General features: G+C 36.0%; 1 protein-coding gene across 1 annotated transcript; it reads left to right on the top strand.

The window, feature by feature from the left end:
- The first annotated feature begins 10,558 nt into the window (after positions 1 to 10,558).
- Positions 10,559 to 12,460, top strand: LOC121425889. The gene has a single exon (XM_041621978.1). The coding sequence runs from the start codon at positions 10,559 to 10,561 to the stop codon at positions 12,380 to 12,382; it is 1,824 nt and encodes a 607-aa protein (XP_041477912.1). The 3' UTR covers positions 12,383 to 12,460.
- The last annotated feature ends 7,518 nt before the right edge of the window (positions 12,461 to 19,978 follow it).

Below are 19,978 nucleotides of genomic sequence, written 5' to 3'. Positions count from 1 at the left end.
TTGTTGTTTCCATGTATCATATGAGTTAGCAAAACATTTGTACATAGACGTTTCACTAAATCATTTTAATATTTACCTGTATATCTGCTTTAAATTTGGGATGTTAGCGATAGTTAGATTATAATTTCCTTTTTTTTCAAATGCAAATCTTTTCTTTATATTTTCATTGCTATCTACCGGAAGTTAAAATAAGTTTTTCGAGTTTTTTAAGTTGTTTTTAACGCATCTCTTTCCTATATTTTATACTAGATATTTAGAACATCTATATTTGCTTAAAGGACAGTCCATCTTCAAAAAAGTAGATTTACATAAAATGAGAAAAATTCAACACGTCAAGTTAAGTCAAGATGATTATTGTTGCCAAATCTCTAAATGTTGACAACTGTATGAAGTCAAACAATAACAAAAGAATAGTTGTGGGTAAGGGACATAATTGACTCTCTCATTTGCATATCACTTAGTTAAGCATAAAAATGACTGTTATGAGGGAAGAAAATAGCTAAACTGTAACATGTCATAACTCTCTCATTTTAAATCCGATTTTGATAAAATTTTGGCGCTATTCTTGCTTGGTTTTTCTCCATTGATTTAAATCATTATTTTGGGGATGGGATTGACCTTGAAAAAAAAGGAAAAATGAATATGGGTATTTTGTGATGCTGAGGTTTCCTCTTATATTATATTCCATCGCTTCTCAGAGAATCGTGTAAGACTAATTATTTCTGGAGTTAACACGTGACCAATGAGAATCAACAAGAAGGGAAACATGAAGACGTGAAAGAGACAGAAGTGAAGGAAAAGAAGGGGAGAGACAGAAACAGAGAAACGTGAGATAAATTTATAGAGGGGAGTGGGGATTAAAGGGGAGACAGAGACACAAGAAGTGAAATAAAAAAATGAAGAGAAATAGTGGGGGAGAGAGAGAGAGACAGAAACAGAAAAACGTGACATAAAATTGTAGACTGGGGAGAGGGGATTAAAGAGGAGACAGAGACACAAGAAGTGAAGGAGACAGAAAGGAAGAGAAACAGTAGGAGAGAGGGAGAGACTGAAACAGGGAAAGATTATATAAAATTATAGAGGGGATTCAAGAGGAGACACAGACACAAGAAGTGAAAGAGACAGAAGGAAGAAAAACAGAGGGAGGGAGAGACAAAAACGGAGATACATGACATAAAATTATAGAGTGGAGAGGGGATTAAAGGGGAGACAGACACACAAGAAGTGAAAGAGACAGAAAGGGAGAGAAACAGAGGGAGGGAGGAAGAGACAGAAACAGAGATATGAGAGACAAAATTATAGAGTGGAGAGGGGATTAAAGGGGAGACACAGACACAAGAAGTGAAAGAGACAGAAGGAAGAAAAACAGAGGGAGGGAGAGACAAAAACGGAGATACATGACATAAAATTATAGAGTGGAGAGGGGATTAAAGGGGAAACAGAGACACAAGAAGGGAAAGAGACAGAAAGGAAGAGGAACGTGGGAGAGTGGAAGAGACAAAAACCGAGACACAAGAATTTAGAGGGGAGAGGGAAAGGGGCGATAGAGAGAAAGAGAAATGAGACAGACGGGAGAGGGGGACGGAGGGCAAAAATAAAGATGAAGAATCGAACGAAAAGAAAGTTAGAGAAAGAGAGAGAGAGAGGAAGAGACAAATAGCAAGAGGAGAGTGGGACCGGAATAGAGGGGGGGGGGGGGGGGGGGGGGGGGAGAAGGTTTCAAGATAGGAGGGAAGGTAGCTAGAAATGTTATATTCCGATCATCAATGTGGTCTAATGCCCTGACTGGATAAAGATTTCATATTAATAGTCTATTATTTATTGCACTATGCTAAATGAATATATGATTCATAATTAATTCATTTAATCATATACCCTAAATCACGGTGTTAGACCAAGGCAGTGGATATTATTTAGCCGATACGGGATACAAGTAAATGAGCTAAATGTACTTAGCACATAATGGTTATTATCATAATTGAATCCAGTTTGCTTGAGTCCACGATGGCATGTGTTCTACCTACGTTCAGCAGCACCCATCCATCTTCTCAGGGCATTCTCCCCTTTTTCTTTTCTTTTTCGGGGGGGGGGGGAATGGGGAAGGGTGGAGATATTTTAGGACGGGTTGTTTTGTCCTATACAAACTATATTTTTTTATAACTTCATATTTATTTTGTGAGTATTATTTCTCTCTCATTTATTTTTTCCTCATTTGATTACATATATCTGTATTTTTACTTATTGGTTGTGTTATCTATTTTTTGACGGGCCCACATTGTACAGGCATTGCTTTTTAGTGAGTCCCTCCATTTCCATCTTAATCTAATTTCTATTGAAAAATAGTATACTTATTTAAAACCTCCAATGTGTTGCCCAAATTGTGTGAGTGATTTTTTCACAACATCATGATGTATTATTACTTTTGTTTCTTTGCAAGGGATAAAAATACTTATATTTATATATGGTATACAATTTGTTTTAGTTTGATGGAAGTGAAATAAATAAAAATGAAATAAAATTGAAATTGAAATATTAAATCTGAGTCTTGCCTAAGAAAGTGCTGTAATTGATATAAACAATGGATATCCGCCAATGTCATAATTTTTTTCTCAATACAGTAATTTTGCACAATGGCGCTTTACAATTAAAGAGGACCCCTCAGAATTGTCAAGACATTGAGGCATGTAACATAAAATATTATTTTAGAAAACACTTTGAACATACATTAGTTTTAGGTGTTGATGTTGTTGGCTGTCCATAGCTGAAGTTAATCAGATCACACGCAACTCTTTATTAAACGGGGCCAGTTTATAGATGAACTATAGGAATACATGTATTGATGAATATTGATTTGATTTCACTGGTTTGAGTGAATCTAATTCATCTGCATAATTATTACAACCGACATACATGTAATTAACTCAAAATGTTTTTAAAATACAGTAAATGAGATAAAACAGATTAGTAAGGATAGTAGACCAACTAGTAATTACCAATTGATGGTCGAGCTAAAAAAAATAAACCTCTTAAGACGGAAGCACTTTTCTGCGCATGCTTATGATCATAGTGACGTAGATTTTTTTTCATTCAGGATTGGTAGGCATATTGGTTGCTTAAGATTTTTTTTTTGATTTATTTCATTTCTTTTCTTTCCATTTTTCACATACAAATAAAAAATGCACAAATACAAATACATGAATACAATTAATTACAATACAATTTCAGGAACGCCGATAATTATCAATCCATTCGATTTCTCTAGCGTTGATAAAGAAATTCCATACTCTCATCTCAGATCACTGAAACGCATCTTTATCATTACAGAATGAGGAGTGTTTTAAATTTTATATTTGAACAATAGCATTTTATTCAACGATTTACAAGGGTGACACTTTCTGTTATGTTTTAACCAATAGCAATTAGTGAGAGATCGCTTTTTGACAAGTCCCCTAAATTAATCTTTATTTGATACTCCGAAAATGAGTTTTCAAGAGGGAAAATGGGCCTACCGCCAAAAATATATGCAAGAAATTTAGGGACAAGGAACGCGTTCCACTATGCCTCCTGCTCTCCACGAATTTGCACCTGAATACACTGAGAAATATTGGGTATTTTTTTCCGCCTCGAGGGAAGTTATGTGTCCAACCAGTTTGGGGAAGTATTTTGCCCAATGTGGGAAGCATAATTATTGTCCAGTAAGGTTTAAAAAATGAAGCAATTACTTTATAGCCAGAATTGTCATCACACTGGATAAATAAAAATGTTCCAACGAATGTTGGTTGGACACAATTACCCTCATGAAGCGCTCTTACCCAATATATTTTAGAGTGTACGCAAATTATATGGATACAAAAAGTGAAGTCTGAAATACTTTGTTACTTGATTGTGGGGCATATATTAACGGATGTCACTGGTATTTTTTTGCTTTCATAGCGGAAGCACATACACAATATTATACAGTTTGGGAAATCTAGGTAGTAAATCCCGCATTATTCTTCATGCTGTACTGAGTCAGTCAAACTGAATAGGATAGAGTATGACGTCATTAATGTTTTTACAGGGAAAATCAGATCACAGAGCCCAGGTCGTTTATACTATACATACTTAGAGGGTTTTCAATTTTCAATAAAAAATCATTCATAATTTTACAATAGAAGCTTCTCAGTCACGCGATTTCATAAGTAAACTTAGTGAATGATTTGAGATGACGATGAGAGAGAGAGAGGGGGGGGGGGGGGGAGCGAGAGGGAGGGGTGGAGGTGATTTAAAACAAAACAGATCGGGGAATTTTAGAGAGCATGACGTGATACATGTATATTTGAATCTTTGGTCATAAAAAAATAGCTGTTGGAAATAACAGTGGGTTAACTTATTTGACAATTTATTCACACTGTTAAAATGTTCAATTTCAACCAGGTTAAAGATATTTTACACATCAACGGTGTTACTGTTCACAGCGTGTTAACATATAATATACTACGTTAATATGTGATTCTCACAGATGATTTTACTTTTTTCCACACTGTGAAGATACTGTGTCATTCACGGTGAAGAGAGGGTGTGTGTGGGAGAGTTTGTGTGTTGTGTGTGATTGAAAGAGAGAATGGGAAAGGGAGATGTCAGATTTTGAAAAAAAAACATGCCAATATTCAATATAAGAGACCATAAAAAGTCTGTGAAGGTTAATCAGGTGATGGGGGGGGGGGGTAGTTGGCGAAAAAATCAATTGTATAATATGTTAATGTACATGTTTGTTTGTTTGCGGCAGCCTGCTTGAGTACGATGTGCGATGATAATGTTGAAGTGTGATTTTAGCAAATCATTTTTTGATATTGATTGTCATATTGTGAGGTCTCCATTGAGGTTCAGGGCTTATAGTTTACTTGTCATTAGTGTACCAGTCAGGGGCGGATCCAGGATTTTCCAAGGGGGGCCGGGGGGCACATTTTCCCGAGGAAAATTCGACAAGCAAAACCAAAAAAAAAAAAGTTTTCAACCGAAGCCCACGAAAAATTGGTGCTGGTATTTCTGGGAATTTCATTCCATCATTATTTGCTTCAGTTGTTGATGTTTGTAGACTTTTGTCGGCAACACAACAAAATAAAGTTATAATAAAACCTTTAATTTATTCTTGATGAAATTAAAAAAAAAGCATACATGTAGAAAACTGGGGCATGTGTGTGCGTGTGGATGTGTTTGCTGTTTGTGTGAGAAATAATTGGTGATGGGGTGAGAGAAGGGTCTGTTTCGGCTGCCATGTGCATTATATTCTTAATGGCATTCGGCCTGTTATACTGAGCCTTTCATACGCCCTTCAGAGGTGATTATGTGTTTACATTGTGTTAAACCGAGTATTTTTTAATAACATGACTAGAGTATGATGACACCCACTCATTATGTCATTAGTATTCAACATTCCGGCCGGGGATCGAACTCCGGACTTTCTATGTATAGCCAGGCGCCTTAAACCACTCGGCCACGGCACCTCCACACACACAACCCTCTCTCACAAACACACTCACATACTCCGTCACACAGACACTCATACATGCAGGCACACCCTTGACTGTTTTCTCTTCAATCTAACAAAAAGCCAATAACTTTGCCAATAATATTATAAACATTATAAGGCAACTTTCACAAGCTCGATTTATCGCGTTCGATCATGCGTGATGTTATTTTGAAATATATTTGATTTCAGATATTTACATTGTCATCACATACGTACATGGGTAGTCTGAGCTAATGATCAGAAATAGGAGTCAAGGGAAGAGAAGAAGAGTAATGAAAGAGACTGGAAAGCTGGGTTGTATTATACCTGATTTTTTGTTTTTGAATTGACAATAAAAGAGACCAATTACACCCCCAATGCGAAATATACCAAATCGTGTCCCTTTATCAAGAACATTATTGATTGGGAAGTTGTTGGTACCGCGGCAGCAAAATGGCTAACGTGTACATGGTGTAGTCAGATCGTCGAAGCACAATCCCATTTTTTTTAGGAGGGTGGTGATTAAAGTGGTCTGAATTCTGAGCCTAGCAAGGAACCACGGACTAATCCATTGCGTGCCTTTTTTTAAGATAAAAAATCACCGTGAGAGGGCCCGATAAAGGAGACGATACCAAATTCAAATTCTAACGGTTGGAAAATGATGCAATGGCCCCCAATAATAATCATGAAAGCTTTTTTATATAGCGCTTTACACCATATCCGGGCATCGGATCTTTACATGCCCGCATACAATGTATGCACCTTCTCCACTCCCGGGGGAGCATTCCAACAATAGTTCCAAGACTCAATTGCTAGACATACTACATAGGCTTTCGCTTCAGAACTACGGTCATGACGGTAACGGGTACCCATTTAGCACCTGGGTCGAGAGTGGCAAAGTGTGGATTAACACCTTGCTAAAGGACGCTAGACCGCGGTGGGATTCGAACACACGACCCTCTGTTTTCAAGGCGAGAGCCAGGACCACTACACCACGGCTCTTCCCTATACACTTAATTGTGATTGTACTCAAGACTAGATGATACTCGAGTTATGAGATCGAATTATTGACCCTTTCAAAATGCGATAGACGGGCATTAGAATGTTAAAATTATTTGATAGCTATCTCAATTTCTAAGCTTAATGATAATAATAATAATAAAAACAATAATAATTTAATTATATTTATTAAATTAAATTTATATGATAGATCCACCCCTTCTCTTTGGAGGCAAGCGGACTTTTGACCAATTTTAACCCCTCCCCGTTGCTACATGAGCATTATATTTTATTTTGAATGACTATGCTACATCTTATAAGCTTGATATTGTAATTATTAATTCCTTGGTGTATATTATTACAACAAAACAAAAAAATCCCTTATGGGGTTAAGGTGTCACGACCATCTACTATCACTTATATTCTTTTATATAAATTATATTTCCTTCTTTTCTTATACTTCTGCTCATATTTCTACTACTACTACTACTACTACTACTACTACTACTACTACTACTACTACTACTACTACTACTACTACTACTACTACTACTACTACTACTACTACTACTACCACTACTTCTACTACTACTACTACTACTACTACTACTACTACTACTACTACTACTACTACTACTACTACTACTACTACTACTTATACTACTACTACTACTACGAATACTATACTACTACTGCTACTACTTCTACTACTTCTACCATGACTACTAATATTACTACTTCTACTACTTTTACTGATACTTCTACTTCGCATTCTTCTTTTTCTTCGATTCCTAGCTGGTGTAATTACTTAACCCTTCTTTTCGAATTCCCTTATACATGTAAGCTGTCACGACCATCTTTTGCCATTGTATATAAATATTCTTCCTTTTTCTACTCATTTTTCTTTCTTTTTTTCTTTTCATTTTCTTATTCATGTTGTTTCTTCTTATTATTTTCCTTCTTTTTTTATTCTTCTTCTTCTCCTTTGTATTCCTCAACTCCTCGATCATCATTCTTCCTTCTTTCCTTCTTCTACTGTTTAATTAAGAAGTGCTTAAATGCTGTAGGTTTGGGTATACTTCCCAATATCAAGTGAACTAAGACGTTTTACTTCACTGTCGTTAAAATAATAATAATTATTATTAATAATAATTGGCATTTATATAATCTACGACCGTTCAAAGCGCTTCACAAATATTATTACCCGGTCACATGATTCATAGCATTCCAAGCAGCCTGTTGGGCGTAAACTTCCTAATAACCAACCACAATGACGGTTGTTTCCTACCGGTAACCAATTAGCACCTGGGTGAGAGGCAGGCGCGGCTCCAGGAGGGGGCCGAGCCGACCCCGCCCCCTATTTTTTGACAACCTGCAGAAAAAAAGTCTCTTTACCTTGATGGAAACTACGAAAAACAGAAAGAAAAGTAAGAAAGAGGTATTTTACCCATGATGTGTAATTTACGACCGGCCCGACCCCGAAAGGATACCAAAAAAAAGGTGAGGGGAAGAATTGGAAAATAGACTTTATATAGTTTTTTTCGCTCGCGCTTGCATTGCCTGTGTAATGAATCCCATTAAAGAGGGTTAAATGACACTAATATATAACCAATATATATACAATATATCCAGTTCTGATATCAATTTGCACACATTTTTTTAAGCTCGCACATCAATTAAGCTTTCATTATTTTGTTTGATTTACACAAATTGTTAATGTGTATCAAAATGTTCAGCTCGCGCTGCGCGCTCGCATTGTTTGATTTGTGAGAAACCTATTCTCTTTGGAAATTCTTACCAAAGTTTGTCAAAATGCTCCTTTATCATGTCAGTATATAAAAAAATTAAGCTCATGCTTCGCGCTGGCATTTAATTGTTTGAGACACACGGCTTGTTTATTTAAATAAAAACGCGCTTAGACTGGTCATTTTTTTCAGGTCGGAATATCAGAAATATTAAACTCGCGCTTCGCACTCTCATTATTTAATTGGTGATACTTGTATCCTTTTCATTAATCACCAAGAACAGTCCTAATTGAGTCACTTTTCACGTTACTATATGATAGAATTTCGGCTCGCGCTTCGCGCTCGCATTGTTTAGTCGGATACTTATCTTTGTTCATGATTATAAAAACTGCTCTGAATCTTCAGTTCTAAGGACATAAAATATCAAAGATTTTTAGCTCGCGCTTCGCGCTCGCATTATATATTAAGACCACATGAGATACCTTGTATCTCATGTTTATAGCAATAAAAACTAATACTTAAAACTTCAGTCTTTAGTCAGGACTACCCTCTGAACCCCCCCCCCAAAAAAAGCCAGATTGTAGCGGCCAATCGAGAAAAATGTTGATCAAAATATTTTTCGACCCCCCCCCCCCTATTGGCGAAAGCTGGATCCGCCCCTGAGAGTGGTACATACATGATAATGATACATATATAATCATGTCCGTAATGTATCAACGTAATTAAATTATTTGTAAACAGTATTGTATTCATGAGAAACCTATACTCATTGAATGAGCCAAGTGACTTATAGAGAGATGGTCTAAAACGTATCAAAACAGACAAGAAATTAAGCCAAACATGGTGGACATGGTGGTGAGGCTACTGCTAAAGAAAATCGTCAAAATATTTCATACATTTCTTTACTGATAAATAACGTACCTTGCATGTTGTAATCTAGTTTCATTTCATTATTATTATATTCATGAAGTGCAGCAGTGCCTTACATTCATTTCTTTGCTCATGGCATTACTTTATCAAACTATGTATTCAAGCATGTCAAATGATTCAGTTGTGAGCGTGCTGTGATTCTACATGCCACGTCACTAGATAAGTTCATTGGCACAACTATCATAATAGACTCCATGTTTGTTGCAAGAATTAGGTACATCCTAGTTGAACTGATATTTTGTTTCTACAAATTGTCAATTATCGGAGATTTAACCGACTCGGCTAAACCTGTGACTTACAAAGGTAAGAACATCACTTTTGTCATGTTTGTGTTAGTGTGATAGTGTTTTCGTGTTTTTCATGTGATGGAATGATAATTGTAAAGAGTGTGTGATTTTAGTCACATTTACATGTTTTTGTAACAAGCACATTTTTTGTAAGAACGAATATCAGAAGACAATCTATGAGTTAAAAATTAAGGCACGCGTACTTAGAACTTTAAATGTAAGTGAACAGTAACCCCCACCCCCGGGGGTGGGGCACTTACATTGACGAGTGAACACCATGCGCGACCAAAAAACACGTAAAAAGGATCTCTTTTACAAGATAGGGCATGTTACGTACGTAACGTGAAAAGGGTGTCAAAAACACAAAAATATTGAAAAAAGGGTATCTATTTCGCTCGGAAAAAATATACGTGTTTAGGGTCAGATTAGCGGGGATGATAAAACAAAATCAAAATGTTTTATGAAGGATGTCCTTTTTGCCCCAAAACTACGTATTTAGAGTCCGATTTGCGCGAGGTGTGGAAGGTCAGGCCGTACTAAACCAAAATATTAGTGTGTAAAGGTAAAACCAACGACCGACGGACCCATGACATAATCTGTTTAGGGGTTCATTTAAAGGAATACTTGCCAAGAGTATCGTTTTGTTTCCAATATGTGTTAAGGGGTGCATTTTCAGAATATGGAAAATACATCGCTGTATTTGTTTAGGGGCTCAATTCTGGGAATACTTGCCAATAATACAATAGCATTTGTTTGCAATACTTCTTAAGGGTAGGGTTTCACACGCCAATACTCGTTAAGGGGTGCATTTTCAGAATATGGAAAATACGTGTTTAGGGTGCTTTTCAAGACCCCGTGGTCGCGCATGGTATCCGCTCGTCAATGGAAGTGGCCCCTCTGGGCAGTAACCCCGCCCCCCACATCCTCTTTCCCTAGCTTTCCCCCTCTCTTTCTCTTTCGCATGATATTTATTTCTGCAAGGGAGTTTTTCTGATAAAAACATGTTGTACTATCTATTATGCCTCTTGCTTTTTGCGATATCAAATATCTCTCTCTTCCTTTTCCTTACAGCTCCCATCCTTATCTTCCTTCAAATTATTTTCACGATGGCGTCTAAGTTCAGCTCAGTAGTAGAGGGCGCTGTTTGTGAAGAAGCCGACTGTGAATCGATTACTGACGTCACGTTCTATGTGAAGGAGAAGAAGAAGCTCTGCCATGACTGCGCCTTGAAAAAAGAATGCATCGGAATAGCACGAAGAGGTGCACCTAATCTCTTCTGTGAAAAACACGAGAAAATCATGGACTTGTACTGCAGAACACATAACGTACCATTATGTTATTCATGTGCATTGACAGATCATCGCCGAGAACAGTGCGTTCAAGAGGATATCATGATCGCACTGAAGAAAAATAGAGAAGATCTCAGCATCCTAAAGAATAGAGCGATTGATAAATCAGAGTTATGTCGCATCTATGGGAATGAGATTCATAAGACCAGACAAGCCAAAGACGAACATCTACAAACTATTCAGAATGATGTTGATTCCGAAATCGAAAACGCGATCGAAAGAGACACAGCCAGGGAAAGGGAAGATGCTGATAAAATCGACAAGGACATTGCTGGGGAAAATGAACAACTTCAGAAGGAGATTCGAAAGCTCCAGGATAAAATTGAAAAGAACAATGAGAAGAGAGAGAAGCGGCATGAAGAAAATCGTTCGATTGCAGAGAAAAGACGAAAGCCGATAATTGATAAACAACGCATTCTTCATGGTGACATTCAGAACATCGCTCAAAAGATCGAGAGAAAGATTGGAGAGCTTGAGAAATCATGGCAAGACAACACGAAAGCAACAAAAAGAGCAAAAGAGACACTGGACAGAATTCTTGAAGACGATAAAAATATTGTCACAGATGGACATCTTGTGAATGCATCAGTGAGTGAGGAACTAAAGAAGCAACTGAACGAGGGTGAGGTGAAAGAAATAAAACGTGTTGTATCAGGTGTGAGGTTTGTAAAGGGTGTTGGGAGAGAGAAGTATGATGGAAGAATTGATGAGTATGATGGAGAGTGGAAGCTCATTGATACAATCAATGTCAGAGATAAAATCACATTCCCGTACATTGTTGGATGTATAGATGAAGATAAGGTGATGATCACAGATTATAATATATTTGTTGAAGGACATACCTACATGTTTGATTTGAACAGTAAAACCACACAGAGAGTGATCAACGGTAGTGGTACATCATATATAATCTCATGTGCAGCACTGAATGATGGCAAGATAGTATGTGGTAGAGACATCACAGGTTGTACAGGAGACAGTCTACCTGGGTGCATCAGTGTATACGACAGACAGTGGAATCACATCAATGACGTCACAATACCAAGAAACACGACGCGTACTGATGCAGGGGTGCGCGTTGCAATCGATCAGGATGGGATGATCATCGCTGCTGAAAACGGTCAGTCTATGATATACGTCATCAACCCAGTTAATGATGAGATTATCAATACCATCACGTGTAAAGAGAAGATAGTAATGTACGATGTGCTGTCATCAGGTCACATCATCGCTCTACCCTCACCAAAAGATCGCAGAGCACTCATCATTGACAGAGAGGGTAATCATAGGGAAATCCCCCACAGTGATGTCATCTTGAATGTGTGTGTTGATCGTATGACAGACGACCTCTACGTCGTGACATCAAATGATGAGTACAAGACGTGTGTGATTGATCAGGTGATGAGTGAGGGTGATATGAAGAAGAGAAGAGTAGCATCATTCCCTTTATCAACTAGACTGAATAAAAATAATAGATTCAATCACCTTGTCTTATCTCGAATAATGATGACGTCATCTGGGAATATAATTGCATGTGATGGAGATAATATTCTCATATTCAAAAAGCGATTCATCCTCTAGATCCATGACAGATAATAATACCGAACAAACAAATGATATTGGGAATGTTGCTACATCTTACCATTATATGCTTTCAAATTGAAAAGAAAAAAAATGAAAACGCATGATTCATTGTAATCCATGGTTTCTTTGTGGGTAAGCTTCATAGTCATATTGAAAACCTATCAGGGATATGCTCTTTTATTGTACACGTTGTGTCAGAATATCTTATACCAGACTACGCCGTCGCTTTGTTGGCGTGAGTAAACATTAATATTAAGTGTGTCTGCATAGCAGCTCTAAATTACTGTACCCGTGCATATTTTATTTGAGTTCAGTTCCATATGTTAAATTGAACAGTTAGAATGTTCCTCATTTATGTAATCATGCCGGTTAAAAACATCATCCTTTTAATAGTCCATCGCGTGTTTTATAGCTACCACGGTCTTATCCTGCTAATGAAACAGTAGTTGTTACTCTAAATAATTGTTCAGTGATATCTTGATTCAGTAATGAAAATTACATTACATGAAACGCTATACCCCTTTATAGATATTTGAAATTGTACCTTTGACTCCTTTCAACGCGTTATATTAAATTATAATTGTTCTCATAATAATGTTGCGATTTTAGAGAGGATTGCGTGGTCACGTTCGCTATACCTCGATGCGCATTACATCTAAGCATTGCTTGCTTGTATATTTTCACTTCCAATATCAGATCGACATAAACCAACGAAGTATTTTGATGTGGCTACATACGAAACAGCCCCTTGAATGATCTCGAGCATGACATGATTATAATTACCTGGATTTACCGAGAGAGGGGGCTGTTACAATTATTACGATACATTTGGGTAAATTGCACTTTGTGTCTTGCAAAAAAAGTAGGTGGCCTACATTGTGCATAACATATAAGCAGTAGTGTATAACTTTACAATCGGGAATTGGTAATTAAAATGTACCAGTGTAGTATTCATTTACTAAACGGGATCTGCTGTTACTAGAATGCACATTTGATGGTGATTTATTACATTATGGTCACGTATAGCAACGTTATGTTTTCTTCGGTCCACTTAGAGGATAATGTTATGCTTATTGTTTTTTAATCTAATTACTATATTAATAGATGATTCTACGAGAGTGAAACGGGATGTTTAATTAATATGATGACTGGTTTGATTTTGAATATCCATGTGTATAAAGATTAGAATTGTATTTAATGAACAGTTACATGTTTATTATAAACTTATAATAATTTCGATTCAATTAGGCCTATGTCAATGACAGTTTTGCTTGCTATAAAGTTAAAGATATTTATGTTCAATTACGATTTATTTGCATGGGCGTTATAATGAAAACTGCAATTTGTTGGATTTCTTTAATGTTTATCCAAACGGAAATGGTTTTAATGTTTTGGGTTATTGAGAGTGTTTTGAATACATCTTTTCTTGTTAAGAATCTAAATGAATTTCTGGAAAAGTTTAACAGAAAATTTGTCGTTGATTGCTGCTCGGCTTTTATATAAAAAAATTGGGTTTATAAAGATTGATCTATTCGCTTTAATAAACATGTTTGTGGTAGACTGATGTAAATACGTTTATTTCAATGCTATATCTGGCAGTGACTGTTGTGCTGGAAGTTTATGTTCAGTTATGTATGAATGACACGGACGGAGGAAAATTGTGTATTCGCAGGCGCATTTATTCTAATCACCCAAAGATCTAAAATCGGTTAGATTTCTTTTCTTTTTCATGCGTACTGAAGTTATTTCCATCGATGATTTGTTTATTCAAGATCGTTTTGACTACATCTTTTCATCTAAAACATGTACATGTAAGTTAACTTGATTGGGAAAGACGATCAAAACTTAATTGGGAATCTGGGATGTTTGCGGTAGTTGTTGTTTTATACAAGATTTATCCATGTATCTTATTTGTAGTTTTCATCTTTCCCATTTTACTATTAACCAAAAATGATAAAAGATCATTTGTAAATACTACAACTATATCATTGAAATATCTTAATCTACTTTAAAATAAAAAAAAAACATTGAAACATTTTTAGAGCTATGTATTATTTGGTTTGTTACGAGGATAATGATTTACTTATACTTTTATTTACTCTCACTTAGTGCATTTAAAAGGTGATTCTGCTATAGTCTAAAAGAATTTATTGATTGCTTGTATATTTTTTTGAAACACAGTGCCTATATTGTAGATGCATTTGATTGAAGGAGATTATTCTGCCACAATTGGTGGATAAACTGCTGTAAATATGGTTTTTGTTTTCTAAATACCGCCTCAGACTCTCTATCTTGTCTAACTGAATATATAATTCAAATTTATAAACTTCATTCATTTAACAGGAATATTTTGTTTTATAATACATTCAATTCAATTCAATCTTTAAATCGCAAATAAAATGAAATAAACAAAGAAACATCAAGTGTGAGTAGATACACAATCTATTCCGTGGCTTTCCATGAGGTTATGTAAAAACATGTAAGGCTGGATCGCTCAAACATGACAGTATGAAACATCAATGAAATTTGAATTTTCAAATATGTATAAAACACTAAGAAAATGATGTAGTATTTTTATACTGTGACTATGATGATCATACATGTAATCACATAGGGGTCCTGAAAAGTTTCGTTTGTAATCGATTTAATTCGTTTCATGTTTCGTACAAACAGGTGGGTGTTTCAAAAACCTGTTCGTAAGATAAGAGCGACTTTGAGAACGACTGGTGATCCTTTCTTTTGGTAAATGTTAAACACCATTGGCGATGGTTTAGCGCGTAAGAAAGGTTCACCAGTCGTTCTTAGAGTCACTCTTAACTTACGTTACATACAAACAGCTTTATGAAACGGCCCCCTGAAATGATTTTGTATTAATACTTAGGAGTATAAAATGAAAGTAGGATGTTAGCATGGTTAGCGCAATAGTCTAAAAAAGGGGGGGGGGGTTGTAAACGCTTTCTGAGATCGTCTATTGTTGTTTTTATGAATTATATTTTACTGTTAACCATGAGTTAGTAAAATATTTGCATATTACATTACACTAAATCATTTCAATACTAACCTGTATATTTGTATTACCAAAGGAGATTTTTAAAGTAAATTTAGGATGTTAGCTAATTGGAATATATATTTTCAAACACAAATCCAAACACCTTTTTTATTATTATTTTCATACATTATCTTTACTATTAACCGGGAGGTAACCGATTTACTGATCATTAGCATATTCTTCATACTACTTAACTTTAACATCTTATTAATCTGCTTTCAAAAGATTTTCTAAATAAAGTTAGAATATAAGTGAAGGTTTGAAAATAAGTTTTTCGAACGTATTATCCGATCTTTTTCTTTTTTTCTTTGTTTTTTTACATGTATTTTTTTTCATATACTTTATACTAGATAATAATATCTAAATCTGCTTAAAGGAAAAGTCCACCCCCCCCCAAAAAAAAAGAAGTAGATTTACATAAAATGAGAAAAAGCAAACAGGTCAATTTCGTTTAAGCTGGTTAATGTTGTCACATATGTAAACATTGAAAATTGTAAAAGGTCGAATAATAATGATAAAAAACTAAAAGTGGGTGAGGGATATCATTGACTCTCTCATTTGCATATCACTGAGTTATTATTGACGCATATGACTGTTTTCGGGAAAACTGAGAAACTGTAACATGTCATATTACCTTTTTTTTATTTTCAATCCGATTTTGATAAAATTTGTAAGCGTTATGCTGGCTTGACTTTTCTGTATTGATTCAAATTATTACTTTGGGTGGGCTTGACCTTTAAAAAACAATTGATAAAATGAAAATGGGTGTCTATCATTGCCATGCTTGGGTTTCCGCTTTAATAAATTTCATCGCTCCTCAAGGAATCCTGTCAGACTAATTATTTGAGAAGTTAATGTGTGACCAAGAACATGAATAATAATCAGCAAGAAGAGAGACTTGCAGTGAGGTAAAGAGAGAGGGAGAGAGACAGGGTGACAGAGACATAAGCAGTAAAAGAGACAGAAAAGGAAGGGAAACGGGGGGAGAGGGGAAGAGAGGGAGAGACAGAAATAGAGACACATGTAACAAACTATAGGGGAGAGGGAAGGGGGGACAGAGAGAGAGAGAGATGAAGAATCGGACGAATTTATTCAAGGAAAGAGACAAAAAGAAAGTAAAATAGGGAGAGCGGAGGTGGCAAATGAACATTTAGAGACAGAGAAGGAGCACCAGAGAGATGGAGAGAGGGGGGGGGGGATAATGAGAGATGTGACAAGCAGAAAGGGGAGAGAGACAGGGGAGAAGGCAAATGAACATTCAGAGACAGAGAAGGAACACCAGGGAGATATATAGAGGGGGGGGGGGGGGTAGTGAGAGAATGTGACAAGCAGAAAGGGGAGATAGACATGAAGGGGGGGGAGTTGTAGTAAAGTTGTCGTATTTTTATTCTCGGATCATCATCTAACCCACTTGAAGGTCTACCATCAATGTGGTCTAGTATTAACTTTGTTACAACCATCCCTTGGTCTTAAATGTCATTTAGTCTAATGCCCAGATTAGGTATAGTTTTCATTAAGTCTGTTGTACTTACATAATGGAAATGTGATCCATAATTAATTCATATAATGATATACCATAAATGCTGTTAGATCTAGTGGATATATAAGACGATATGGGAATGGCCAAACTTGACATTACACAAAGTGCGCAATTGGCTGAATAATAACTCAGCCCAGAATGTTTATTTATACGGACTAGTGATAAAACATTGAAGTATGAAACGCCTTGCAACTTGATTATGTGTTAAAATGATAACGAAATCCATTTTTTTTTTGCTCTCATGAATCTCGTAAACAGTAGCGGAAACCCCAAACAAGTATACATTTTGGGAAACTAGGTAAAAACCCATGATTTTTATTTTAGTCAAACCACAATATGATAGTCTCTGACGTGAGTAATGTTTGTATAAGAAAAAATAGATCAGATATTCCAGGGTATTTATTCTCTTCATGCTAGATGATTTTCATGTTTCAATAAAAGCATTCATCTCTCACAATAGAAGCCGCACAATCTCATGATTTTAAGAGTAAAAACACAGTGAATGAATGAATGAAGAGAGAAAGAAAGAAAGAAAGGTTGAGAGAGGTCGGAGGTCAATGTGACTGAGTAAGAGAGAAGAGAGGAGGGAACTAGAAAGCGAGAAATACATTGATTGAATTATAAGTAATGGATAATATAATGTTTGAAAGAGGATAATTGAGAGAGAGAGAGGGGGAGAGAGCGCGGGAAAGAATGGTGTCAGAAGAGAGATAGTGCATATTCATTACAATTTCCATGATAATAATCTTTAAAGTATGAAAGACATTGCTTATTGCAAGATGGCGATTGAGAGGGATTAAAAGTCTGCATATGAAGAGCTCACTTGTAAAAGGGGTTAGGTCAATTGTTCATCACATTTGATTTTTATATCTCAATGTATAGATGGTTAGTAGCTCTATAAGACGATACCAAAGAAAAGTTTAAATTCCTAGTAAAAAGTGAACTAAAATGGCAAAGAAAAATAACTTCTTTTTTTTCAAAAGGGGTTAGGTCCATTTCAGCTTAGTTGCAAAATGGGTTAGGTCGACACATATATATTTTTCTTGGAAAAGAATATCTTAGAAAACATGAAGACAGGTACATTTCTTTTATACCCAATTTTTATGTTCTCATGGTGGGGTATCATGGAAACTCAGTTTCGCATAAAAATATTGCAATATGGGGAATGAAAACAAATTGATTTTCTTGGAGTGGACCTAACCCCTTTTGCATCCAAACTCTTCTGAAGAACTCATTTGTGAAAAGTGGTTAGGTCCATTTTTCGTAAATTTTATGGTTTTCTGTCACTAAACCTCTACATTTTTAGTCACTCTGATGATACCAAAGAAAATTTGAAATTCAAATGAAATCGTACATGAAAGTGGCAAAGAAAAAATAACTTCTTTAATCAAAAGAGATTGGATTCATTTCAGTTTACTTGCCAAGGGGGTTAGGTCCACAATGTTGTTTAAAAAATATGTATAAAAAATCGAAGACAGGTAGATTTGCTTTTTATACCCAATCTTATGGTCACATGATAGGGTAGTACATCATGACAATTTAGTTTCTCACAAGGATATTGCAATAAGTGAGAATAAAAACATGTTTTTCTCGGAATGGTCCAAAGAGAACCTAACCCCTTTTGCAACTAAACTCTTCAAATATTAAATAATAAAATAATGAATGAGACCAAGTGGTCGTAGACGATAGTTGATGATATCTCCCCAAACAGACATCCTTAGTTAAAGCGCTTTAGTTCATTCAACACACCACTAACTATCCATAGGCTCATGTGCTAAACATGAGAATTGATAAAATCACAAAAATAAGTGTTTATACGGACAGGATTCATACCTTTGTTACTTAGAAATAATAAAATATCCTTCATTTTCTAATCATACGATGGTATGTTTTTCAGTTCGGGGAAATAACAACGTCCCTATTAAATACTGAAATGATCAAGTAATACTACCTTACTTATCTGAAGCAGTAATAATCATAATTCATCTTAATGTGATAATATTTCTCAGAAGTGTATCATGGATTTTACATGAATTTATTTATATGAATGACGTCATTTTACGGAAGCGGGTGAGGGGAACTCCCCTGCATGACCGGAACCTAGTGGCGTGCGGCCTTCACCTCCGGTAGAGCATTCCTCTGCGCATGTCTTTGAGTGTAGTGACGTCAATCTTTCATTCGGGATTGGTATTGGTTGGTCCCTTTAAAAATAAGACATTGAGAACGTGAAAAGTTATTATCAAATATATCATACGAAGCGTAGATCACGAATTGCCCTATTTTTATCTCAGTTCACTGGTCAGAATGCATCTTCATCATTACAGATGACTTAACCGTCGTTAAGAATGAACAAAACTTAGTTTAATTGTTAATTTATATTCAAACGATAACAATTTTCAACAATTTGAACGGGAGGCACTTTGTTGTTGTGTTCTTAAACAATAAAATCAGTGAGGAATTGCTATTTGACAAGCTTCGGAAGTGATTTTTAAAGAAGGAAACATATAGGCCTAGGCATGGAAATAATTATTTGTATGAATGAAACTTTAGGTCGTTCCCCTATGCCTGTCACCTCCCCCCCCCCTTCCGTGCCTGGATACGGACTAGTGATAGAACATTGAAGTCTAAAACGCTTTGCAACTTGATTATGTGCCACTGTGATCCATTGCTTATGGTTCTTGGAGGGGATTCACACGCTCGCATTCTGTGTCATTCGATTGATTAATCGAATGACGCAGTTTGAGCGTGTGAATGCAAAATAGCGTAATTTGAAATGCGCAAATCACATGATGGTATCGAGGTGTTTTCCAGTGATGACATTCCAGAATGACGGAGCGAAATGATGCTTTGATTCCAAAACTTAATTCTGGGGGCGGAGCTTACTGTGACCTGTCAACAACGTCCGCAGAAAACCCAGCTATTTTCTGCTCTGTTGACAAATTTTAGCGATTCACGAGTGATTGACGGAGTGCCAAAAATAAGCCACACCTCTTCTTATCGGTGC

The sequence above is a fragment of the Lytechinus variegatus genome, chromosome 13, assembly GCF_018143015.1.
Source record: "Lytechinus variegatus isolate NC3 chromosome 13, Lvar_3.0, whole genome shotgun sequence".
Taxonomy (NCBI): domain Eukaryota; kingdom Metazoa; phylum Echinodermata; class Echinoidea; order Temnopleuroida; family Toxopneustidae; genus Lytechinus; species Lytechinus variegatus.
This window is presented reverse-complemented; position numbering and strand designations above follow the sequence as displayed.